The sequence below is a fragment of the Elgaria multicarinata genome, chromosome 15 (assembly GCF_023053635.1).
Source record: "Elgaria multicarinata webbii isolate HBS135686 ecotype San Diego chromosome 15, rElgMul1.1.pri, whole genome shotgun sequence".
NCBI lineage: Eukaryota > Metazoa > Chordata > Lepidosauria > Squamata > Anguidae > Elgaria > Elgaria multicarinata.
In genome coordinates this window covers 15,215,626-15,241,330 of record NC_086185.1, presented here as the reverse complement: position 1 = coordinate 15,241,330, position 25,705 = coordinate 15,215,626, and the positions used below count along the sequence as shown (strand labels likewise).

Genomic DNA, 25,705 nt, shown 5'->3' with positions numbered 1-25,705 from the left:
CCTGGATTGGAAAAGGTATGTTTGCACTGTGGTGAGGACACTTTGAAACTGGTCCCACTGGCGTAGAAATATTGCACCTGGCTTCACCTTTAAGTTTCAGGTGGGAGATTCAGTACTGCAGTAACCAGTTCTGAGTATCTGCACAATCGCACTCACACCTGCAGCCGTGAAATGCTGCATAGGCTGAAACGCTACGCAACCTCCCACACACACACACTTTGTCTGATGTTTCCAACCTCCGCCTAGGTCTCCATCAATGACCGGCTGAAGCACCTTCAAGATGCCCACCGGGACTTTGGACCAGGATCTCAACATTTCCTCTCAAGTATGTGAATGACGGTTTCATCTCAAGGGACTGCTGCATGTGTTTCGGGCCTTGTCTGAACATGCAGCAGGATGAGCTAATAGAATCCTGATGCCGTAGAGAAGACAGTGCCATTTTGAAGGGAGATGCCATTTTGAATATTCTCCCACTTAATAAAAAATGTCTCCCTGCAAGTAAAAAACAAACACACTCGCTTATCAGGGAGTGGGCTAGGCTAGTTTTCTAGCAGAGACATTAACAGCACTACCCCTTCAAAAATGGCATCAGTACTATCCATTCTGCCATCTCAGAATCCTGGATCAGACCAAGGGTCCATCTAGTCCAGCACTCTGTTCACACAGTAGCCAACCAGCTGTGGACTAGGGACCCACAAGCAGGACACGGGTGCAACAGCACCCTCCTGCCCATGTTCCCCAGCAACTGGTGTATATTGGCTTACTGCCTCTGATACTGGAGGTAGCACACAGCCATCAGGGCTAGTAGCCATTGATAGCCTTCTCCTCCAGGAATTTATCCAACCCCCTTTTAAAGCCATCCAAATTGATGGCCATTGTGTGGTAGCGAATTCCATAGTTGAACTATGTGCTGTGTGAAGACGTCCTTCCTTTTATCTGTCCTGAATCTCCCACCAATCAGCTTCATGGGACGACCCCATTGGGTTCTAGCATGGTGAGAGAGGGAGAAAAATACCTCTCTAGCCACATTCTCTATACCCACGCATGATTTTGCACACCTCTATCACGTCTCCTTTTCCCCCAAGCTAAACAATCCCAGCTGTTGTAACCTTCCCTCACAGGGGAGATGTTCCAGCCCCTGGACCATTGTAGCTTTGCACTCCACCCTGCAAAGTGTCTCATTTGTAACACCTCTGTTCTCCTACTCACAACTTGCAAAACATTAATAAGGAATTCCACCAAACTGAGAACAAAACAGAGGCAGAAATTTTTTAGGGCCAGGAAAGAAACGAACCTGTCGCTGGTAAATAGCAACCATGGGATCATATGTGAGATACACCCCAGACTGTCTTTCCGTCACCTCTTCTCTGTTTTTTCCCTTGCAGCCTCAGTCCAGGTCCCCTGGGAACGAGCAATTTCTCCCAATAAAGTCCCGTATTACATCAAGTGAGTATCCAGCTGCACGTGCGTCCCACCTCGTCCTGCCCATTCCTTTTTGCCCTATATCTATCTATCTTACCCACAACTTCTTTTTCCTTGTTACAATGGGTCTGATTTTCCACATTTCCCATGGGACACTAGAGGAGTCCAGGCTCTCCAAGACATCCACATTTCCAAACCCTTGGCATTGCTTTTATTTCGGAATTGGTCTTGCACCCCTGGTGTGCTTTGCTTCCTGCATGTCACCAAATTTGAGCATTCATCCCTGCCTGCACCTTCTGTGGGATTTTCCAGAACATTCCTTCCCCCAGTCCCCAAGGAGATATGCACACTTCCATCTATACACAGGTCTGAAAAATACGTGTATTTATTTATTATACTTTTAAATTGCACTATATATAATTATTTATTTATTTATTACCCGCTTCTCCCTCTGGATCGAGGCAGGGAACAACATCAACACAAATAATACTATAAAAGACATAAGACTGATTAAAAACATATAAAACTAATACATTATTAAAATAACAGCTATACATCTTAAAATTCGACTGGGTAGGCCTGCCGGAAGAGAGCAGTCTTTATAGCTATTTTAAATTCAGAAAGACTGTTCAGCCGGCGAATCTCCACAGTCTGGGAGCAGCAGAAGAGAAGGTCTTCTGGGTAATGGTTGTCAGCCTAATTTTGGCTGACTGAAGTACATTCTTCCCAGAGGACCTGAGTGTGCGGGGCGGATTGTATGGGAGAAGGCGATCCTGCAGGTAACCTGGTCCCAAACCAGGTAGGGCTTTAAAGGTAATAACCTACACTTTATACTTCACCCGGAAACTAAGGCAGGATCTACACTACTGCTTTAAAGCGCTTTATAACAGTTTTGACAACTGTTGGGGCCCAGGACACACTCCATATACAATTGTCAAAACTGTTATAAAGCGCTTTAAAGCGGTAGTGTACATCCGGCCTTATTTGCAGCCAGTGAAGAGATTTTAAAACTGGTGTGATGTGGTCACGCCTAGGTGTTCCGGTGACCAGGCTGGCTGCCATGTTTTGAACTAGTTGAAGTTTCCGGACTAGGCACAAAGGTAGCCCTATGTAGAGCGCATTGCAGAAGTCGAGCCCTGAAGTTACCAGCACGTGCACTACCGTCTTTAGGTCCTCTAACTCTAGAAAAGGGTGCAGCTTGCATATCAGCCGAAACTAGATAATATATATAGCATAGCATAGCATCGTGTGTGGCTATCTACTGGTTCTTTTCTTTTCAGCCACCAGGCACAGACAACATGCTGGGACCATCCCAAGATGACCGAGTTGTACCAAACCCTAGGTAAGAACAGCTGTAGTAACCTTCCACGTTCCTACTGCACATACCAGCTGACCCACATCAGCCTAGAAATCCCCAAAAGCCAACATAACAGTTAAAAAGAAGAATTAAAAGCCTTTGGAATCAAAAGCGGCCCCAGAGCCTGTCTAAACAAAATGGGGAGAGGGCTTGGGAGACTTCCCCAAGGAGACAAGGCCCAAACGGCAGTGCTGCCAACGGATCTGTTATCCAGGCTAAATAGCAGGGTGGGTGGGGAGCCTGTGTCTCTCTGGACGTTGGCGTTCTGGGAGGGACACATGTGGCCACCAGGATTGAAGCTCTGCACCCCTGGCGTTAAGGAGAGATTCCAACTCCCATCACCCCTGGTCAGCATGGCCCAGGCTCAGGGATGATGGGGATAATAGTCCCAACAACATCTGAAGGCTCCATGTTTTCAGTCCCTGCTATACCAGATGCAATTCTGTGGTTTCATTTCTCCTTCTCTCTCTCTTTCTCAGCCGACCTGAACAACATCAAGTTTTCCGCTTATCGCACAGCCATGAAATTGCGCCGTGTGCAGAAGGCCTTGAGACGTAAGCCCCCTGCTCTTCTACCTCCACCGTCACAGTGTCTCTTCCATCCAAAAATAAGTAGGGCCAATTTGCACCGTCTCTCAAGTGGAAATGCTCTGTGCATCAGCCTTCCGGCCTGCTGGCTTCCTGATGTGTTGCACTACAATTCCCAGCATGCCCCATGCATGATTGGGGCATGCTGGGAGTTGTAGTCCAACAGATCTGGAGGGCACTAGATTGAAGAAGGGAGGAGCAGTATACTCCGACAAACACATCACCTTGTATTTATTTGATAATGATGCCTGCCTGTACACTCCATTTCCATGAAAGAAGGGTGGAAGGGTCACAGAGACCTGGCACGTGGCACGTTGGGATTTATGTGCATCTGTGCTTGCTTCACACATTATGTCAAAGGAAGTTCGGATGTGCCCCATCAAGCACACAATATTTCTGCGTTAGAGATTGTATGCATGGGTTCTCCTTCACTAGTGGGCATTGACTGGGTTCACACAACACACTAACCCAGATGTGGTTGAGTGTGGGTTGTCATTGAACTGTGGGTTGTTTGCTAAACTGTAGGTGGCTTGTTAAAAATGCAATGTGTCTTGTTTTTCTCGAACAAGCCACCTTGACAATCCATGGTTTGTTGTTCTGCTTCTGGTTTTGGCCTCCTTTGACTCTTGGCCACGCAGTGGACATGGTGACCCTTCCAACAGCCTTGGAGGTCTTCAACGAACATGAGCTGCAGCCCAGCGACCACGTGATGGACGTGGTGGAGGTGATCCACTGCCTGACTGCCCTGTACGAGCGGCTGGAGGAGGAACGGGGCATCCTAGTGAACGTCCCTCTCTGTGTCGACATGACCCTGAATTGGCTGCTCAACGTTTTTGACAGGTATCTCTACAGGCATCCATATCAATACGTTCCAGTGTATGTTCCAAACGTTCCCGCCTGATTGCTAAGACAATCTTTGGAGTCTTTTCTCTGGGTGTTGTCTCCCAGAATGGTGTGACAGGTGGGTCCCACGGACAGGACATCCTCTGCAGTGCGCCCCCCCCCCCCATCTTTAGAACCTCCTGCATTATATACATTTAAACACCAGGTTAAGACTTTCCAGCAGCCACTGAAAAGAAAACACCCATGTTAGATCTACACTGCATTTTTTTTATTGGTATTGATGTGCAATGTTGGGGCACATTACACATTCTGTGTGTAAGGATGAGGCAGATAGCGTTCTTAGCCAGCTCTCACCGGATTTAGCACGGGCCCAGGACAAAGACGCCGGAGGCTCACCAAAGCGAGGTATAAGACTTTTATTTAGACTAAGGGTAGGGTTGATACATGGGAATATCACTAATAAAACGTCATAAAAGCATGCATGTAGCATAAGAACCCAGTGACAGGCTAAAATAATAAAAACTTAACGTGCTTAAGTTACGCCGGGCCAAGCGCACCTCTCTTGATCTTATATTCCTCCTGCCAGCCGCCAACAACCCGCTCTCTGGCTCTTTCCCCGTCCCTTCTCGGCTTTGTTCTTCTGTCTGGTTTCACACCTCCCTTGGCCTGCCCGATCGCTCAAGGCCGCTTGACAGATAAGGTCCGGTGCTTGGTGCCTGCCTCCACCAGGCTTCCCTCCCTTCGCCAGGTGCTGCCCTCAGCCCTTTGCCCCTGACATTTATGGTGCCATAAAAGTTAATTAAAAGAACCCTCTTCCCACACTACATCACCCATGTGCCTCTACCCAGCATAGTCTACCTACTTTCCCTTACACTGTGTACCGCTTTCGTAGCGTTAATTTCCCACTTTTCATTCCGCGTTATCCAAAATACCACGACGGATGTCATTGTGGGCACTATGAGGTATAAATGCGCATCTTATCGCTATGATGCGCGGGATAGATCCATCCCCATTCTTCTCGGGCAGGCACACCAAGGGGAGGCCAGCCCAGCAGCTGTGCATTGCAGCCTGCCAAGTGCATGGCAGCCTCCCTGTTCTTGCAGTTGCAATTGCAATTGCGGGCAGGAAAGGCACGTTTTTGGATCCCGTCATGCATGACTGCATGGGTGGCATTCAGCTCTGATCCCAAGCAGCACAGGCCTGCTCTAAAGCCCAACTGGGATCATTCTACCGGCAACGTTTGGAGGAAACCACTACAGAGCCTTCCACGCCGGTTCCGAGACGGCGCGTTTGTAAACCAAACGGCGGAGGGTGTGTGTGTCAATTTTTCACGCTGCGCTTTTTGCCTTCCAGCGGACGCAGTGGGAAGATGCGGGCGCTCTCCTTCAAGACGGGCATCGCGTGTCTGTGCGGCACGGAGCTGAAGGAGAAATTCCAGTGTGAGTCAGGCCTGGGGCGTTGGTGGAAGGAACTGAGAACAGGAGGTTTCCGGGTTTAGCACGGGTGGAGAGAGGAGAAGCCACATCTGCGACCCAGCTAATCTGCATGCCTCCTGACTGTGTGCCCTACTTCTGCAGAGGACTGTCCTCTAGAAGGTGTCCTCTATTGGAAGGCGTCCTCTGCTTGAAGGGTTGTCCATCCCACATCTAGTTTACAAATAAAGGACCCTAAGAAAGGAAGAACAACAGAGGTCTCAAAGTTGTCCACTGAGGATTATTCATCTATTTATTGCATTTATATCCTGCCTTTCTTCCTTCAAGGAACCCAAGGCGGCATACATAACCCTCTTCCTCCTCTCCATTTTATCCTCACTACAACAACCCTGTGAGGTAGGTTGGGCTGAAAGTCTGTGACTGGCCCAAAGTCACCCAGTGAGCTTCCATGGCCGAGTGGGGACTAGAACCCGGATCTCCCAACTCCCAGTCCAACACTTTAGCCACTACACCACACTGGCTCAATATCGACTGGATAGTAGAATGTACAAAAGGCGAACTCCAGTCACCTGATCAGCCTTCACCATTACACTGTGACGTCTTGTCTTCCTATTTAAACGGCAGCCGTTATTTTTCAGTTTGCATCTGCATATATAAATGAGCACATTCATATATTCTTCAAATCTATGCCCTCTTTTTTGGTGATGAATTTGGAATGGGACCTTAGAAAGATCCAGATGCATCTACTCTAGAATAAAAAATGAACAAAATATGTAACTGCTACACACCGATTTAAAGTCATGCCTCTTTTGGCCCAGAAATCTGTAAGAGATTCCACCGCCTTCCCACCCAACTAAAATTCCCACGAGAATGGGAATCTATTACCCTAGTCTTAAATGCGTCGTAATGGTTAAGATAGGGTGACCAACTGTCAGGATTTCCCCGGATTTGTCCTGGTTTTTGTTCTTTCCATGGTGTCAGGGGGGGATTTTCTATAATTTTCAATAATGTCCTGGAATGACACACCTTCCCCTTTAAGGCTGCCATTAGCATGGCAGGAGGGAATGACATGCTTTCTTGAGGCACAGCATTCCCCCACCCCGAGCTCCAATTGAGGTCTTAAAGAGGAAAGTGGGTCATTCGTGGACATTATAGAAAAGGCCCCAATTGGAGTGGATGGTGGTGGTGCAGAATGAAATCCTTTCCCCTCCTCCACTCCAATCGGGTTCTTTAAGGTGGCGGGGGAATAACGTACTTTCTGCAGGACTCAGAAAGCTGCTTCCCCACACACACACACACTAGGTGTCCTCTTTTTTGGTTTCCCAAATATGGTCACCCTAGTTAAGAATAATGCCTTCTCTCTTTTCCCAGAGATGTTCGTGTTTCCAAGTGTTTTGACTGCCCTGGGGAAAGCTGTGATTTGTCCCTCTCTCTCTCTCTCCACCCTTCATGCTCTTTCCTTTAGACCTCTTCAGCCAGGTGGCCAACTCCGGCGGGCTCTGTGACCAGCGCCACCTCGGCGTCCTGCTCCACGAGGCCATCCAGGTCCCGCGGCAGCTTGGGGAAGTGGCAGCCTTTGGCGGAAGCAACGTGGAGCCCAGCGTCCGCAGCTGCTTCCGCTTCGTAAGTGACACGGACGGCGCGCTTGACCCACGCGGACCTTCCAAGAAAGATGCTTTAGGAAGGAGAAGTTGTAGAAGGTGCCAACGGAACCACATTGTTCCTAAGGTTCATACAGCTTGGGCTCCATCCTGTTCAGCTGCAGTGACGTCTAAAGGCCTGTTGCCACATAGAATCATAGAATAGCAGAGTTGGAAGGGCCCTACAAGGCCATCTAGTCCAACCCCCTGCTCAATGCAGGAATCCACCCTAAAGCATCCCCGACAGATGCTTGTCCAGCTGCCTCTTGAAGGCCTCTAGTGTGGGAGAGCCCACAACCTCCCTAGGTAACTGATTCCACCGTCGCACTGCTCTAACAGTCAGGAAGTTTTTCCTGATGTCCAGCTGGAATGTGGCTTCCTTTAACTTGAGCCCGTTATTCTGTGTCCTACACTCTGGGAGGATCGAGAAGAGATCCTGGCCCTCCTCTGTGTGACAACCTTTTAAGTATTTGAAGAGTGCTATCATGTCTCCCCTCAATCTTCTCTTCTCCAGGCTGGATGGGTGGAGTCTATTGCAGGGGTCCTTCCTATGCAACCATCAGCCAGCCAAGATCAAGGAAAGGAATGGATGTGACCCCACCTATATTGTGCCTGGCCTAGGGACATTACCATGCCTGGGTTCATGGGGTCCTGGCCCCCAATCTATTTGCCAAGCTCCCAGACCTATTTCCCAGGCTCCCGGATGATCTATTCCCCAGAGCCCTGAGTGTCCATTGCTGCCAATGGAAGTCTTTTTCTTAGCTTAATTGCCATGCAAGGGGCAATTTTCGACGGGGAGGGGGGGTTGCATGCAGCTGGGAAGGGTCGATTCTCAGGGATTTTTAATATATATTTCATTGGTATTTGTAATTTTAACTGTTTTGCTGTACGTTTTCCGTTTATATAAATCGCCTTCAGGATTTGACTGAAAGGCGTGTTTTTTTAAAAATGTCAGTAATAAATACGTAAATCCTTTTCGACATGAAACTATTTCAATTTGTTAAATCATTTTGATCAAATTCAATCATTCTCAAGCCAGGGAAACCAGTCGGAGGAAGTCCTAGCTTCGAAAGAAGAGGACGTGTGCCAGAGGTAGTGACCGGTTCCTTCCTCCCGTCTCTTTCTCTATAGGGAAATGGAAAACCGGCCGTTGAGTCTGCCCAGTTCTTGGAGTGGGCTAACCTGGAGCCGCAGTCCATGGTGTGGCTAGCAGTCCTGCACCGAGTGACCATTGCCGAGCAAGTGAAACACCAGACCAAGTGCTCCGTTTGCCGGCAGTGCCCCATCAAAGGCTTCAGGTATGGAGGTTGCTCCAGGGGACGCTTCTGCTAGGCGGCAGCTGGAAACGAAACAATTCCAGGGGTACCAACCTTGATAAAAGGAGGGCAGGTGTCCGACCGTCACACCGCTGCTGGGACGGCTGGCTCTGTTCAAGAACTGAGACTATTTCTATCTACACCAGCTTCTGGGGAACATGGGCAGGAGGGTGCTGTTTCACCCACGTCCTGCTTGTGGATCCCTAGTTGACAGCTGGTTGGCCACTGTGTGAACAGAACGCCGGGCTAGACGGACCTTTGATCTGATCCAACAAGGCTCTTCTTATGTTCTTAGGTTCACTCCAGAATACTCTATTTCAGGGACATTAACCCTTGCATGCCCAACTGTTTAATTCCATTTCAAAGAAGGGGCCACATTCATTTATTTATTTATTTATTTATTTCCCAGCATTCCCCAGCCAACCATGCAATCCTTTGCATGTTTACACACGCAAACACAGTCCTACAACTCCCAGCATGACTGAGCTAGGGTCCCTTCCGACATAAGAACCAGTTTATACAAGAGGCAGAATCAAGTTGTAGGAGTTGACTCTAGAGATGCACCATTGAATCCTCTCCTGGAACAGGAGATCCCTGCACCTAGAAAACTAGTGTGCCGGGGAGAAAGCTATCCTGGAACACTTCAGGCCAACATGCCTGCTTTCTGTGTGAAGGTTGTTTTCTTTCCCCCGTGCCCGTCCCCCGCCCTGCTTTAGTGGGGGGAGCATTCAAACATGCAAACCTGACCTACGTCTTGAATTGGTGCAATCCAGCAAAAAGCGTGATCCCGGAGGAGAAGTCTATCAATGGCAACTAGTCCTCCTCCGAGTGCCTACTCCAAGGGAAGCTCGGAGGATGGCAACAAGGGAGAGGGCCTTTTCAGTGGTGGCCCCCCGACTGTGGAATGATCTCCCCGATGAGGCTCGCCTGGCGCCAACATTGTTATCTTTTCGGCGCCAGGTCAAGAGTTTTCTCTTCTCCCAGGCATTTTTAACAGCATTTTAACAGCATTTAACAACGTTAAGTTTGTTTTTAATGGACCCCACAATTGTTGTTTTTAAATGGATACTGTTGTTTTTATACTGTTTTTTATGTGTGTGTGTGTGTGTTGTTGTTTTTTAAATTGTATACTTTTAATGTTTACTATTTTTAAATGTTGTAAACCGCCCAGAGAGCTTCGGCTGTGGGGCGGTATATAAATGTAATTAAATAAATAAAATAAATAAATAAATAGTCCTGATGGCTATGTGCTACCGCCAGTGTCAGAGGCAGTAAGCCCAGGTACACCAGGGGACACGGACGGAAGGATGCTGTTTCACCGTGCCCTGCTTGTAGGTTCCTGGTCGACAGCTGCGAACAGAGTGCTGGACTAGACGGGCTCTTCTGCTGCTCTCACGTTGATTCCGCTGATGGTCTGAGCCCTTCCTGCCTGCCCTTTGTTGTTCCAGATACCGCAGCCTGAAGCAGTTCAACGTGGACATCTGCCAGACCTGCTTTCTGACAGGGCGAGCCAGCAAAGGGAACAAGCTGCACTACCCCATCATGGAGTACTACACGCCGGTAGGAAAGGCGAGGGGTTGCCCGAGAAGAAACGCTTGCGGACAGTGGGGGAGGCCCAGGGACACTGCCCTGAGCTGCTTTAGCAGGCTGGCCTGAGGACCATCACTTAGGCCGGGGGTGGGCAGCTGTCCACCATCTGTGGCTCGTTGTACGTGTCCATTTGACCACTGAAGAAGACCAGAGGTCGAAACGCATTTGGCATAATATTGATTTTTATGCTCAATAGATATTGTCGAGGTGATGTTTGCCCTGTCCTGGACGGGGTTGCACTCTCCCTAAAGGATCGGGTCCGTAGTTTGGGGGTGCTCTTGGATCCAGAACTGTCACTTGAGGCACAGGTGAACTCAGTGGCAAAGAGCACCTTTTATCAGCTTAGGCTGATATACCAACTGCGCCCTTATCTGGACAGTGATAGCCTAGCTACAGTTATCCATGCTCTGATAACCTCTCGTTTGGATTACTGCAATGCGTTATATGTGGGGCTGCCTTTGAAAACGGTCCGGAAGCTTCAGCTGGTACAAAACAGGGCAGCCCGTTTACTAACAGAGACTGGCCGGCGAGATCACATTACGCCAGTCCTTTTCCAGCTTCATTGGCTGCCAGTCCAGGTCCGGGCCCGATTCAAAGTGCTGGTATTGACATTTAAAGCCCTAAACGGTTTGGGGCCAGGTTATTTGAAGGAACGCCTCCTCCCATATGTACCTGCCCGGACCTTAAGATCATCTTCAGGGGCCCTTCTCCGTGAGCCCCTGCCGAAGGAAGTGAGGCAGGTGGCTACTAGGAGGAGGGCTTTCTCCGCTGTGGAATGAGCTCCCCAGAGAGGTCCACCTGGCGCCTACACTGTACTCCTTTCGTCGCCAGCTGAAGACCTTTTTATTCACTCAGTATTTTAACACTTAATTTAAATTTTACTGTTTTAACTCTGTATTTTAACCTTATATCAATTTTGCTGCGTGGTTTTATCCTGGTTGTGCTTTTTATACTGTATTTTGTATTTGTGTTTTTAACCAGCTGGTTGTTTTATGATGGTTTTAATTTTTGTGAACCGCCCAGAGAGCTTCGGCTATTGGGTGGTATAAAAATGTAATAAATAAATAAATAAATAAATAAATTGTACATCTTTAACTACACAGAAAAATTAAATAATGTTACAATTAACATTATTTAATTTTTCAGTGTAGTTAAAACGGGCAGATGTACAATATATATATATATTGTCACCAGGGTACCCAACCCAGTTGTTCTGCTCTAAAGAGCTTCACCTTGCGCTGCTCGTCTCCCAGCACAGCCAAACTGAACAGAACTTCTGGGGACCAGGGAAGAGGCTTTCATCTCCCCGTGCCCAGCGATCTGGATGCAGCCAGGGAATATCAATCTTGGAGAGGATCCCCGAGGGATGGGAGAGCCTTTAACCTCCCCAGCCCCAAGCAATTTTGATTGAGATGGCTAGGGGCGGGGGGGGTCAAAGCCTCTCCCACCCCCTAGCCATCCCGGTGCTGCCAAGATCACTGGGGAAACAGGGTTTGCAGAGGTGATTGATGGAGGGTGGGTGAGAGAGGCTTTCACTCCCAGCCCCATAGCAATCCCGTCTCAGCGGGCAGGGAAGGAAAGGTTAAAATGCCCCATCCTTGCGCATGGAGAAAGAGTTAGTGACTGGGTTCACACAACACGCTAACCCACACTCAGTGGTTGAGCGTGGGTCGTTACTGAACCGAGGGTTAGCGTGTTGTCCGAACCCAGGACATTTTCCACAGGGTGGCTTGTTAACCATTCGGTGTGGCTTATTTCTCTCGAACAAGCCTCCTTGAGAACCCGTGGTTTGTTGTTGGTTTGTTCAGAGTGATGAACAAGCCACACTGCACGATTAGAAGCCACCCTGTAGAAAATGTTCTGGGTTCAGACAACACACTAACCCATGGTTCAACAAACAACCCACACTCAACCATTTGAGTGTGAACTAGCGCGTTGTATGAAGAGCCCTGTGTGTGTGTGTGTGTGTGTGTGTGTGTGTGTGTGTGCGTGCATGTGAATAAACACAATCTTCATGAGCTCCTGCACTCAAAACTTTACCACTGTACCACTGGACAACTTCATAGAAGATAGGTCTCCCAATGGCTGTTCCTCATGATAGCTAAATAGCCCTTCCATGTCCAGGAACAGTACATCGCTGAATACCTGCTGCTGGAGGCAATACTATTGTGTTTCTGTCCTGGTTATGGTTTTTCTGGAAGCATCTGACTGTCCTCCATCAGAATCAGTATGCTAGGCCGGATGTAATTCCGGACGTACCTCCAGCAGGGCTCTTCTTACAGAGAACTTTCGTTTCTTCTCTGTCTTTCTGCAGACCACCTCCAGCGAGAACATGAGGGATTTTGCCACCACCCTGAAAAACAAGTTCCGGACAAAGCAGTATTTCAGCAAACATCCCCAGAGGGGCTACCTGCCAGTCCAATCTGTACTGGAGGCAGACTTCATTGAAACGTAAGTGGTGGGTCCATCGATGTCCATGAACACCCCCCTTTTTCTTGAACTGAACTTCTTCACTGTACCCTGCTATGCGGGAAGATGAAGCGGGCTAAGAACCAAACTTCGGCCCCGCAGAGGATTCTGGGAAACAGCAGGGTTTTCTATCAGCGGTGGCCGCTATCCCGGAGCAGGTCACAGTTGGAGGAATACCTGGCCCTTTTCCAACCAGGGATAAAAGTTCTCAAGCTGATTTCCATAAGCTTCATCTGCTGGAGAAAGAAGCAACATCCAAAGAAGATCCAGTGTTCCATGAAGTTGCCACATGGATTAGAAGAGGGATTTGCGGGGATGTGGTAGCGCACAAGCTTTGCATGCAGAAGATCTGATTCAATTCTGGGCATCTTCAGTTAAGAAAGGGTCAGCCAGCAGGGGGGAGAAAAGCCCTATTTTGGGGAACCCCAGAGGGCTGCATCTGGCCCGAGGTTCCCCACCTCTGAAGAAGGCAAGACTAGACTAGATGGACCAATAATCGGCCACCAAGAGCCAACCTGATGCTCTCCAGATGTTTTGGAGCACAACTTCCAGGATTCCTGACCATTGGCCTCGGCCAGCTGATGGGGGATGATGGGAGTTGAGCTTCAAACCGGGGAACCAGGTTCGGGGAGTCTGGCGCAGCAGACGCTCCCTCCCTTCCCAAATCCAGCAGGTCTCCTTGCGATGCTTGGATGTGATAATTTATAGATCCCTCCAGGGCAGCCGCCGGGAATTTTAGCCCTGAATCCTCCCTGATTTCTTTGCCTCTCTTCCAGGCCAGCTTCCTCTCCGATGTTACCCCACGCCGACACCCATTCTCGGATCGAACACTTCGCCAGCAGGTACTGTTTGGCGGCCCTATAGGAGAGAGGGATCGGGCAACAGATGTCGGGGTGTGTGGGGAAAGAGGTGTCAAAGCCAGTACAACAGATATGGGGGGATAGATAATTAAGCGGGTTTATCACAGCAGCCTCTGCAGCAGAGAGGCAGAAGATTACGTCCACCGCTCCAACTACCTCAGGGAAGGTCCTTAATTTGGGGGTAGAGCCCCCTGCTTTGCATCCAAAGGGCCCCCAGGTTCAGTTCTCAGCATCTCCAGGCAGGGCTGGGGAAGGCCCTTGTTTGGAACCCTGCAGCGTCGCTGCCAGCCAGTGTAGACGCAGTGCTGCAGAAAGTCTGGATTTAGGAACAACTCAAATAAGCCTCTAAATATGTTGGAGACAGCCAAGATGTAAGATAACTAAGATGAAATCACTTTGGCTTAAATTTGTTGGGAAGTCTAGTATGACATACAGCAGAGTTGCTTTATTTAGAGAGAAAGCGTGGCAACACAGCATCTAGTATCGGAGGCAATAAACACAAACTAGAGCCAGTTTAAAAGAAGTTCAAATCAACTTACTTTATTAGTGCTGTTGTACACATCTTCAGAGAAAGCTATCTACCACAGTTTAACTGCAAGCACCCTCTAACACTGGATGGCACCCTTTCATTACCCTCCCTAGTGTAATATACCCTTTTCTCTTTATTTTTTATGGCATGGGGCCTCTGAATCTTGATATAGCTTAGGGCCGCATCGCCACAGTAACCCTTCAGAGGAACAGAGCTCCCTTGAAGGATGAAAAGCCCAAATTCCCAGAGGATAGCTTTTATCAATGAGTGCTTAACCTTCTGCTACCACAATAGAACCTTTTGGTTCAGGAGAAGTACACTCTTGAGTACCAGGCGCGGCGAGCAAACAGGAGGTTTTTCAGCAGTTTCTTCCATGAGCGTCCTGCTGTGTACTGCTAGGACCAGAGGGCTGAAATGGATGAACCTTTTAGGGGGGGTCCGTATGCCCCATTTACCCCATCGTTGCTGCACAGTGGCACTGCATTGTTTATACGATGCAGCCGCCAACTCGCAGCCACGACAGGTGTCCACACACACACACAAACTGTGCTTTTCCCTTTGCTCCGAAGTCACCACGTTGTCACTTCGTGTGTCAGTGATAGCCTCGGCTTGGCTTATCCAAGCAGGCGTAGCTCTGGGTGGATCGGGTGAGCGCAAGGACGCAGGGCAGGGGGCGGACTTGACAAGCCAAATGGTCGCTTGTGCTGTGGTTATTCTATCCGGGTAGCTCGTGCTCCCTCCTGCCAACTAATTTTATCGTTTCTGCCTCGGAACAGCGGGATCAGATATCAACGTGACATCATATGAACACCCCCTTGGTCTGGTCCAGAAAGGGAATATTTACACCGTTATTTTCATACCCAAAGTTTTCTGCAGTTTCTTTCCCACCCAGAGCATTCTTAGAAATTCTCTGGCCCTTCCACATCAGTTCCTTTCAATTCATTGGCCCGGTTCTGTTTCCTGCAGGCTCGCCGAAATGGAAAGCCAGAATTCCTCCTTCTACAATGACAGCCTTTCTCCGGACGATAGCCTGTGAGTTGCTAGTTTTCCTTTCCTTTCCTCTTTCTTTCTTTCTTTTTTACAAGTGCTGTGACCGTTTGGATGCCTCTCACCCTAGTCACATAACCAGGGGCCCCATCAAGTGACATGTCTTCCAGTGCAATCGGATGCACTGATATTCAGAAATAAGTTCCATTGAGTTCAATGGGGCTTGCTCCAGGGAGCTGTCTAAACTCTCGGTAAGCCCCGGGGTGGATGCGTGGTGGCATGGCGTCGGTTATACAACGCAGCAGGAATCGCGCGTTGTAAACCACCCCGGGGCTTTCCGACGAAGCTGCGGAGAAAAAAAAGTCGGAGACTTACTGACTGGGGCATCTGCCGTCTAAGCCTCACACTGGAGCTGCAGCGGATTCGTGGCTGGGCGGATGGCAACCCCTGATTGGTTGCTGTCCACATGGCAGACCAGGGGACATATCCGGCGCAGGAAACCTCACGCTTTCGCTGCAGTGTCAAGATTAGCTGCCACTGTTCTGCAGCAGTGAAAGTGCAAGGTGTGGGATCATTGCGGCAGCAACCTGCTGCTGTAAAGACACCCCCCTAGGACCATCTTCCTCCACCTAGTGCCCTCCAGATATGTTGGATGAGAGCTCCCATAATCCCCCAGTCAGCTGTACCATGCCGGCTAGAGTGTTACTGAAGTTGTAGTACAATTCATCTGGAGGGCAGCCAATGGGGGAAAGTGTTCTTAGGTTGCATCCTCAGGCCCTGATCTCTTGGCCATGCAGAGGCCCTCTGAGGCCTCCCCACTGCTCCACCCCACTCTTCTCCTGGGCAGAGAAGGGCTCCATGGGGACATCCCGCCACCTCCATTATTTTCCCTTGGATGAGCGAGAAGGCAGCATGTAAGCTCACGCTACCATAGGTTCTTATTTCTCCCCCTTGCAAATGCCAGAAACTCTTTCAGAGGCCCATTAGGTGTTTCAGTTATTATCTAGTTATGTCTCAGCCGCCTTTCAGGCCAGAAGCCCTCCCAAGCTGTCTGGTGCTGCTTGGAGCTCTGGACCAGGAAGAGCATCATCGAAGGGCAACTCAGGGCCCAGGTGTCCACACTAGGCTCTTCTCAAGGAGCCTGGGGGAGCATTGCCGGTTCAGCCTCCTAGAAGCTCTAGTTCTGTAGTCATAGAATCATAGAACAGCAGAGTTGGAAGGGGCCTACAAGGCCATCGAGTCCAACCCCCTGCTCAATGCAGGAATCCACCCTAAAGCATCCATGACAGATGGTTCTCCAGCTGCTTCTTGAAGGCCACTAGTGTGGGAGAGTCTCCAACATGGTGCCTGTGGACACCTCTCTTGATCTCTGCCCAGATCCCTGCCCCTCCCTCCTTGTTTTTATTTTATTCCTCAAGAATTTCATATGTGTTGTTGTTGTTTTTAACCGGGAGGCTGATTTGTTGCAAAGCAAAGTGCTGCCTTCTTTTATTTGGGTTCAAAAGAGTGAGTTTGTGTTTTGGAGCACAGACCTCACCTCTGTCTTATTCTTAGGTTTGGGGGCTCATTGCTTTTCTTTTAGCCTCACCAGTTTGCCTTCCGGGAAATGAGTATTTCGTGGCCAGCCAGGCCCACCATGGCAGCCATTTTATGATTCAGATCAGTATGGGAGATAATAATAATAATAATAATAATAATATATTTCTTACCCGCCTCTCCAATTGGATCGAGAGGCGGGGAACAACAGCAAGAATAAAATATATAAAATACTATTAAAAACATAGCATACACTGTTAAAAGCATCCTAAAAGCATCCTAAAATTCTACTGGATAGGCCTGCCAGAAGAGATCTGTCTTTCTTAAATGCTAAAAGACTTTTAAGTTGACGAGTCTCCTCTGGCAGGCTATTCCACAGTCTGGGAGCAGCAGAAGAGAAGGTCCTCTGGGTAATGGTTGTCAGCCTAGTCTTTGCTGACTGAAGTAGATTCTTCCCAGAGGACCTGAGTGTGCGGGGCGGATTGTATGGGTAAGCCTGTGTCCGCCAGTTGCTGGGGAACAGGAGGGTGCTGTTGCATTAATCTCCTGCTTGTGGGTTCCTGGTCAAGAGCTGGTTGGCCGCTGTGTGAACAGGATACAGGACTAGATGGAGCCTCGGTCTGATCCAGCATGGCTCTTCTGATGTTCTTGTGAGGCCCCATGCCAGCCATTTTGTTAGAGCAACCATGAAACACTCTCTGAATTCCAACTGTGCCCACTGAGTCCAAAAGGTTGGGGACCCCTGCCCTCGTTCCCCTGCTCCAGAGTCATCCTCTGAGACGCCGCCTGTTCACCTTATGCCTTACCGCTCTGTCACATCTCTTTCCACTGCCTGATCCTCATCACAGCTCTATCCGCAACAGGGATGAGGACCAGTACCTCTTACGCCATTCCAGCCCCATCACGGACAGAGAACCTGTCAGCAGCCAGCAGGTCCAGGACAGCAGCGACACAGACGATAAAGGGGAATTGGAGAGGATCTTGGCTCACCTGGAGGATGAAAACAGGTAAGAGGGTCGTGCTTCCTGTTACAGGTCTGCAACTGTCAGGACACGAGGACGCTTTTGAGACCCTCAAGCGCAAAAGGCACAGAATTCCCTTGAAAAGGTTTGCATTTGGGGAATGTTGGGAATCTCTCCTGATAAATCAGCAGGAACTAAGGCTTAGGAGAGGCATAGTTAGCGGAAGGGGCCCCAGCCTTTTGGATTGGGCTGGATTGAGCCCATACAGTGGCTCTGTATCTCTGAATTGCAAACGTTCTGCTGCAAATCCTAGTAAGCTGGTGCCGCCCCTTCTAACTCAAAACGCGATCGCTGCTGCGGATCTGCGCAGCGCTGGATGTTGGCGAATGCTAGCGTCATCCTCCAGCTGGGTTGTCTTCTGCAGGGTTCTCCAGGGAGAGCTCAGGCGCTTGAAGTGGCAGCACGAGGAGGCGGCAGCGTCGGCGGAAGGCACTCCAGATACGGCACAGGACCCACCCAGCGAGGAGCTGCTAGCGGAGGCCCGGATCCTTCGGCAACACAAGAGCCGCTTGGAGACCCGGATGCAAATCTTGGAGGACCACAACAAGCAGCTCGAGTCTCAGTTGCATCGCCTGAGAGAGCTGCTTCTGCAGGTATGGGCCGTCGGCGTGTCTCAGGACTGCTCTGGATAAGGGCACGTCCATCCTAAATTGACATCAGTGCACGGTGAACCGGATTCTCTTGACTCACTTTGAAATCATAGAATTGTAGAGTTGGAAGGGGCCTCTAAGGCCATCGAGTCCAACCCCCTGCTCTAGGCAGGAATCCACCTTAAAGCATCCCTGACAGATGGTTTGCCAGCTGCCTCTTGAAGGCCTCTAGGGTGGGAGAGCCCATGACCTCCCTGGGTCATTGGTTCCATTGTCGTACTGCTCTAACAGTTAGGATGTTTTTCCTGATGTCCAGCCGGAATCTGGCTTCCTGTAACTTGAGCCCGTTATTCCGTGTCCTGCACTCTGGGAGGATCGAGAAGAGATCCTGGCCCTCCTCTGGGTGACAACCTTTTAAGTTTTTGAAGAGTGCTACCATGTCTCCCCTCAATCTTCTCTTCTCCAGGATAAACATACCCAGTTCTTTCAGTCTCTCTTCATAGGGCTTTGTTTCCAGACCCCTGATCATCCTGGTTGCCCTCCTCTGAACACGCTCCAGCTTGTCTGCGTCCTTCTTGAATTGTGGAGCCCAGAACTGGGCACAATACTCTAGATGAGGCCTAACCAGGGCCGAATAGAGAGGAACCAGTACCTCACGCAATTTGGAAGCTATACTTCTATTAATGCAGCCCAAAATAGCATTTGCCTTTCTTGCCATATCGCACTGTTGGCTCCTATTCAGCTTGTGATCTACAACAATTCCAAGATCCTTCTCGTTTGTAGTGTTGCCGAGCCAAGCATCCCCCATCTTGTAGCTGTGCATTTGATTTCTATTTCCTAGATGTAGAACTTGGCCTTTATCCCTATTACATTTTAAGTATTTGAAGAGTGCTCTCATGTCTCCCCTCAATCTTCTCTTCTCCAGGCTAAACATGCCCAGTTCTTTCAGTCTCTCCTCATAGGGCTTTGTTTCCGGACCCCTGATCATCCTCATTGCCCTCCTCTGAACATGCCCCAGCTTGTCTGCATGCCACTCACATCCAAGGATTTTGGTTACTCACTTCGCTGGGGTGTGTGAAATTACACAGTGCTTCCTGTGTCAACTTAAGTAACATTGCCATGCTAAAAAGAAAGAAAGCTGAAAACAACTTGATGTTGCGTTCCTGGGAAATGAAAGGGGTAGAACTGTAACATCAGGGTCAGTTGCAAGAGAAAAGGTGGGAAATAGAATCATGCAGTTGGAAGGATCCTTGGAGGTCATCTCTAGGGCAGTGCGGGATCCACAATGCAGGATACAGCTGCCGCATCCCTTTTTTTTTCAATTTATCATTTTTATTTTTCTCAGCTGCAGCATCCCTGACAGATAACTAGAAGGAAGAAATTTGAATTGGAAATTCCAATTCAAACTTTACAAGGAGATTCGGGGAAGGCGATTCACGTGTCTATACATTAAACTTTGCCCTAGGGTGGCTCTGAATTTGCACTGCATTGGTTATAAAGCCCGACTTTTCCTGCTCGAGCAAGGTCAGCGTGGCTCTTCCGCTGTCTGACCTCACTCCGTGGCTGATCTGGGAGGTCCTGGTGGATGGCGACCAGCGATTGGTTGCCGAAAGCCAGGAAGAGGGTATGAGATGGCTCCGGTACCTGGATGACCGCTAGAAACCCCGCATTCCCTCCTTGCCATGGGGGTTAGCAAGCGCAACCCCACAGGGGAGAAATCGCAGGGATGATGATGATGATGATGATTAGTATCCCGCCTTTTGCCCAATACTGGGCCTCAAGGCGGCCTTACAAAATTTAAAACATACACATTTTAAACCTAGGAAAAGAAATGTACCAAAAAAAATTACAATATTAAAACATAAACTTTACTAGTCCTTAACATAGATGGAGGACCAGATTATTCTCCAAAGGCCTGCTGGAACAAACAAGTTTTAGCCGGCTTCCGAAAGCCCATCAAGGAGGGAGCCAGCCTAGCTTCCCCGGGAAGAGAGTTCCAGAGCACCGGAGCAGCCACCGAGAAGGCCCTCTCCCATGTTCCCACCAAGCGCGCCTGTGAAGATGGTGGGACTGAAAGAAGGGCTTCACCAGAAGATCTCAAAGCACGGGCAGGCTCATAAGGGAGAATACGGTCTATCAGATAACCTGGACCCAAGGTTTAGGGGCACTGTGGCACCAGTGCAGCAGCCCCCAGGTTCTAGTATCATGAGAGAGGAAGAAACACTTCTCACTATGCACTTCCTCCACACCACGCCTAATTTTGTACACCCGTATCATGTCCTCCTCTCACTTTCCCTCCCCCCATGAGCTAAAAAGCCCTAAGCATGGTAACCTTTCCTCCTGGGGGAGTCGTTCCATTCCCTTGATCATTTAGGGTTGTGTCGTACAGGAAAGATGGAAGAAGGACAAGTAAGATGGTGGTGAAGAACTACCTCAACCTCTCTCTTCTCTTGCCAGCCGCCATCGGATTCCAAGGGAGACGGTTCCACAGCCTCCTCTTTGGCTTCCTCTCCTCACCCGTCCGAGGGAAGCCAGCCTAGGGGAAAAGACCCTAGCACACCAAACACGGAAACGGCAGGTGAGTTTCGGTGGTACTACGAAACCTCCCTTGATCACCCTGTGGGTTGCTGCTGGGTTTCCTCCTGAGTTTTTTCTTTCCCCTTCTTCTTTCCCAAGTTAGGGGACTTTTTTTGTTTTACAACTGCTCCTGTCCCCTCCTTGAAATCGGAGGTGCGACCAGTTGGCCTCCAAACTCCCCCAGATAAAGGAAGAAGGGTCTGACTCAGCTTAACTAGGCAAAACAGAAAAGAGAAAGCTCCCACAGTAGTTCTCAACCTTTTTTTTGCTCCATTCCCCCCTTTCACCATTGTTCAGAATGTAATTCCCCCCTTCCCAAAATAGTCTAACTCAAAAGGTGCATTCCAAATAATATGCACATAACATTGAAAATCTTTCATTTTTTTCTATATTAGTCCCATTTAAAGGGGCAACGCAAAGCATGGCCCCTTTTACATTCTCGCCTCCCATGCTTTGCATTGCCCCTTTAAATGGAAAGCTTGCAACTTCTAGGATTGCAAGGGAGGGAGGGAAAAGAGAGCAAAGGCCTGGCTTTTGCAGACGACATGACACTTTTCCAGGACGTTTTTAATAACATGTATAGGAAGACATAAACTACAGGACATCATACTTTGCTGAATAGTGGTCCCAATTCCCCCACTGGAACCCTAAAATCCCCCCCCCAGGGGGGGAATTCCCCCCTTGTTGAGAACCCATGCTAAGCGGTCAAAACAAACACGCCAGATGCAAGAGACTTAACAGAACTGCACTAGAACAATAGGATAATTTTTATACAACACTTATAAATGGAGCGTATGATGGTACACAAATAGTCATAACAACTATCTCAGTCTACGCATCCCCGGTAGATTCCCGTTTTGACTAGATGTAGACTTCATGGAGAGCTCCTATTCTGAAGGTGCATGACCCTGCTCTAATAACCACATTGAAAGGTTGTTTCATTGCCTGAATAGATAATGTTTTCAATGGTGTGTACTGGTTCATAAGGCAAAACAGCCAATTACATTGATAGACTGAGAGTGACATAGTCCTGCATTGGAAGTAGAAATGCCGAAAGAGAAAAACAAAACAAATTCATTTAAAATGTGCTGGAGCTTAACACCAAACTAGATTTGACATCAGATCTGCAGTTGATGTTTTACAATTAAATGCCCCCCCATTGTTCCATGTTTGTCCATTGCAGCAAAAAGGCTAACAGTGTGGTGTAGTGCTTAGAGCGTTGGACTAGGTCTCAGGAGATCCAGGTTCTAGTCCCCACTCAGCCACAAAGCTCACTTCAGTGACTTTGTACCAGTCACTGACTTTCAGCCTAACCTACCTCGTAAGGTTGTTGTGAGGATAAAATGGAAAGGAGCGGGATGGTGCTTTGGGCTCCTTCAAGGAAAAGTGGGATATAAGTGTAATAATAAATAAACAAAGAAATTTATTCTGCCACAAGCTTTCATGGACTATAGCCCACTTAATCCGTGGCATCTGATGAAGCTTATGCCAGCATAAATTTGTTAGTCTTTAAGGTATCACAAGACTCTTCCTCGTTTAAAATTAAAAGTAGTCACAGGGGCTGCAACGCTGGGGAACGGGTACTGAAAGCCTTTTGATATGCACACCCCATGCCATTTCCCCAAATTGCTCGGGACTGATTGGTTGGTTGGGCTTAAATGGCAGGCCCTTGAACAGGTTCAGAGGTACTCTTTTCTTTACTGTTACCTCGCCTGTTTGAGAACAGAACTTTGGCAGAGAAAATGTGTGTTTGAACTAAGCTGTGGCTTGGCCTACAAAATTCCTCAACCTCTTGGCTTCCTAATATACTAGTCCTCAGTGCCACCAGGTCCCAGCCCTGCCCTGCCGTGTCAGTGTGCTTATTTTTTTCCCTCTCTTCCCTCATTTTCCCTTCTTTCAGATGAAGTGGTGGTGAGTACTCAGGACGTCAGTCTGTGTTTGGAAGATATCATGGAGAAGCTGCGTAATGCTTTCCCCAACCCCGGAGGTATGAGTCTACGTCACGGATGGTAAACTAGCTTCCTGTTTAGGGCTGTGATACCCCAGCCAGAACCAAAACAAGGCTCAGTCTGTGATTTTCGACGTGATCCCTTTTTCTCCTGACAGGACAAAGACCTCACCCCTTGGCCTTCCTGAAGAAGTCCCTCAAGTTCTCCTAGATGCTTTTCAGATCTGAGAATGGGCAGCAGCCGGTATTAGCCATTGCATTAAAATTTGCTCCTGCCCTGGCTGCTTATGACATTGGTGTCTGGCATTCCTAACCGCTAACCTTATGCGATGGCTTTTCCAGTGTGTATTAATCAGGCTTCTGTTTGCCCCACAACGGCATCATCAGCCAAAGGTTTTCTTCCTAATATCGCTCTTCAAGAGGCAGAAATCTTCCCTGGGCAAGACACGAACGAAATGACGTGAAAAGAAGTTGCAGTTGAGCATGTTATTTGTTTATTTTTAGTTTAGTTTTTGAAGCACTTACTTAGGGTAAAATCAAGTTTACGGCTCCCCAAATAGATTGTGCTTTTTAAAAAATATTTAAAACCCAAGGCAATGAATGGAACAGATAAATGTATGAACGTTCCAAAGAACTTCCGATTTTTCTTTGGAAAAGGTGCGCAGCCTGTCACAAGTATCCAGGGGGCAGGAAGGAAAACAATGGCTCAATCAGTGTTCACTTTGCTGTTATGTACATCTAAAAAGGATATAAGTGTCTCAGGAGGCAACGGTTTCGTTTGTGGAAAGCCCAACCCGTTCCAACCCGTTTTTTCTTTTAAGGCCTTCTTCAACAGCTTATTAAAAACACCCACGGAAATTCTTCTAACAGAATATCTCCTGCTGTAATTCACTGGCGGCTTGATTCGCTGGCGCATTGCAGACGGAGAAATTTGGGCTTTTATTTCCACGAATAAAATCTTTGCATCCTGAGGTGTTTATCTCCTTTTGGGGCCGATTTCAGACGCTTACCAGCCTTTGCACCCCTGTTGTGTACATCTGCCTTTTCATTGCGAAGCCAGAGAGTTGGCTCCCCAGTCTTAGCTCGTCTGCCTGAGAACTTTTAGCTGGAGACGCCGATCACTGGACTACAGACGTTCCATAAATGTTATCCCGTGAACTGCCTGGAGAGCTTTTTGTTCGAGGACGCCATGCCCATAAATTTAAACAAATCACTACAGCTAGTGGTTACCAACGTCCTAACACCCTTTTGGGGTTTCTGAATTTGGGGCGACGCCATGGAACGTGGCTTCGGTCGGTCATGTAGAACCCCACTAAACCCAGCCCTCCTGGGGTCCCAATCCGGGGTTCTCCTGGATAGCCCCACCCCCTTATCCTGGCCCCGCCTCTCTGACTGACCGCCCATCATTTGGCGGTTCCCTGGCTTTTGTGAAGCTTTTACCCAATTCTAAAAGGTTGGGATGCCTCTCCTAAGCCTTAGTTACCTAGCAGAGCTTTAAGCTGAAACATGCTGCTATTTATGACCCTGCCTCATTTGCCTTAAGCCCCGCCCACCACAGGTATGCTCCCCCAAGCACTTCTTTGAAATCAAATTCAGCACCTTCCTTAGGAGTTATGGCTGTTTGCAATTCATAGTGCCTTAGAAATAAGCCCAGAAGCATTTTACGAAGTTGTTGTGAACCGAAAGCTCCTTCTTTTGTCTAAGCTGGGCACAGAAGAGGGTGGCTTACCTCCCCCCGGCAACCCCCTTGGTTTCCATGCTGGGCACAGAGGAGGGACAGCACTTTAAAGCACTTTGAAAACATTTTGAAAACTGTATATGCAGTGTTTCCTGGGCCCCAACAGTTGTCAAAACTGTTATAAAGCGCTTTAAAGCAGTAGTGTAAATCCTGCTTGGTCCCTCCACCAGCCTGCTTACTCGCCTGCATGGAATTCCTTGTCGCCTATGGCGACCAGGCTGGTGCTTAAAAATACAAGGTTGAGTAATATATATATATATCCCTTTGTCTCTGAATTACTGGGCTGCTTTATTCTTCCTGAGGACAGGCTTGGGTGTGCGTGTGTCGGTTGACATTGCTGAAGTGTGCAAAATCTTTTTTTAAAAAAAACATAAAGCGAGGAACCCCCTTTTAAATGTCAGGGAGTTAACCAACAAGGGCTCCATTGTGAAAATAAGTGAAAAGGTAGACATGTACATGAGTCCGTTGACATTTCTCTGCACGCCTGCTACTGTTACCAAGAAGCACTTTGCTCAAGTGAACGGCTGCTGTGTCTGAGCTACTAATTTCAGTACTAAAAATATAGAAGTGTACAAGACAGGACAGGACAGAGTATTGGTCATGGCACGAGTTTCCAGCAGCAGCATCGAATGAAAATGCTCCAGTGTAGAGGATACCTATAGGATACGACACAGTGTATCTGCAAGCCTTTAACATCTTCACCTCCAAGCCCTCTTGAATAGCCTGAAATTAACCAACGCCAACTCCATGGGACGTGACGCTGTTGTTTTCTCTTTCAGGTCCGACTTCCCTTATCTAACCCCTCCTGCAAGCGAGAGGCTTTGTCTAACCTTGGCAGCTGTTTCTCTCCTTTCCTCTCACCTGCGTCCTCCCCCTGTGCGGCGGGCTTCACTCGGAACCTTTCGGCCCCGATCTTGGCAGAAGGTTACCAGAATCCCCGCAGGCTTTGGCACCCAGGAGAGCAGCCCTTAGTAACTTCAGAGCGCTTTTTGGAAGGCCCGTCCGGAGCCACCCAGAGCCTGGACAAAGTCAACTCATGGCACCATTAAGAGGCTGGGTTCAAAGAACTCTGCACGACCAGGAGCGGATAGCGCACGGAGGCACCTTTCCGCGCGAACTACAAACTGACACGAAGAGCATTTTCCTCTCTGTGGTTTGTGAACTATCGGTTTGGGGGTTGAGTCAGGAAGTGACCTATCGTGGTTTTTGCCTGAGTCCGTGGCCTGCGCCAAAGGGTGGTTTAAGAGGACAGGGACTGGAA

The 25,705-nt window shown here is 48.7% G+C and overlaps 1 protein-coding gene across 1 annotated transcript in view; it reads left to right on the top strand.

The window, feature by feature from the left end:
- The window catches only part of DRP2 (dystrophin related protein 2), a 57,331-nt gene extending 31,626 nt beyond the window's left edge, over nucleotides 1–25,705 (top strand). Inside the window, exons 8-25 of the mRNA XM_063141689.1 lie at nucleotides 247–325; nucleotides 1,386–1,446; nucleotides 2,703–2,764; nucleotides 3,259–3,333; nucleotides 4,005–4,206; nucleotides 5,563–5,648; nucleotides 7,108–7,265; nucleotides 8,414–8,580; nucleotides 10,047–10,158; nucleotides 12,503–12,639; nucleotides 13,434–13,499; nucleotides 15,013–15,078; nucleotides 17,433–17,576; nucleotides 17,956–18,184; nucleotides 20,639–20,759; nucleotides 22,659–22,745; nucleotides 22,865–22,950; nucleotides 25,224–25,705. Of these exons, the coding sequence (XP_062997759.1) occupies nucleotides 247–325; nucleotides 1,386–1,446; nucleotides 2,703–2,764; nucleotides 3,259–3,333; nucleotides 4,005–4,206; nucleotides 5,563–5,648; nucleotides 7,108–7,265; nucleotides 8,414–8,580; nucleotides 10,047–10,158; nucleotides 12,503–12,639; nucleotides 13,434–13,499; nucleotides 15,013–15,078; nucleotides 17,433–17,576; nucleotides 17,956–18,184; nucleotides 20,639–20,759; nucleotides 22,659–22,745; nucleotides 22,865–22,917 (1,905 nt within the window). The 3' untranslated portion in view covers nucleotides 22,918–22,950; nucleotides 25,224–25,705. The remainder of the gene's footprint in view (nucleotides 1–246; nucleotides 326–1,385; nucleotides 1,447–2,702; nucleotides 2,765–3,258; nucleotides 3,334–4,004; nucleotides 4,207–5,562; nucleotides 5,649–7,107; nucleotides 7,266–8,413; nucleotides 8,581–10,046; nucleotides 10,159–12,502; nucleotides 12,640–13,433; nucleotides 13,500–15,012; nucleotides 15,079–17,432; nucleotides 17,577–17,955; nucleotides 18,185–20,638; nucleotides 20,760–22,658; nucleotides 22,746–22,864; nucleotides 22,951–25,223) is intronic.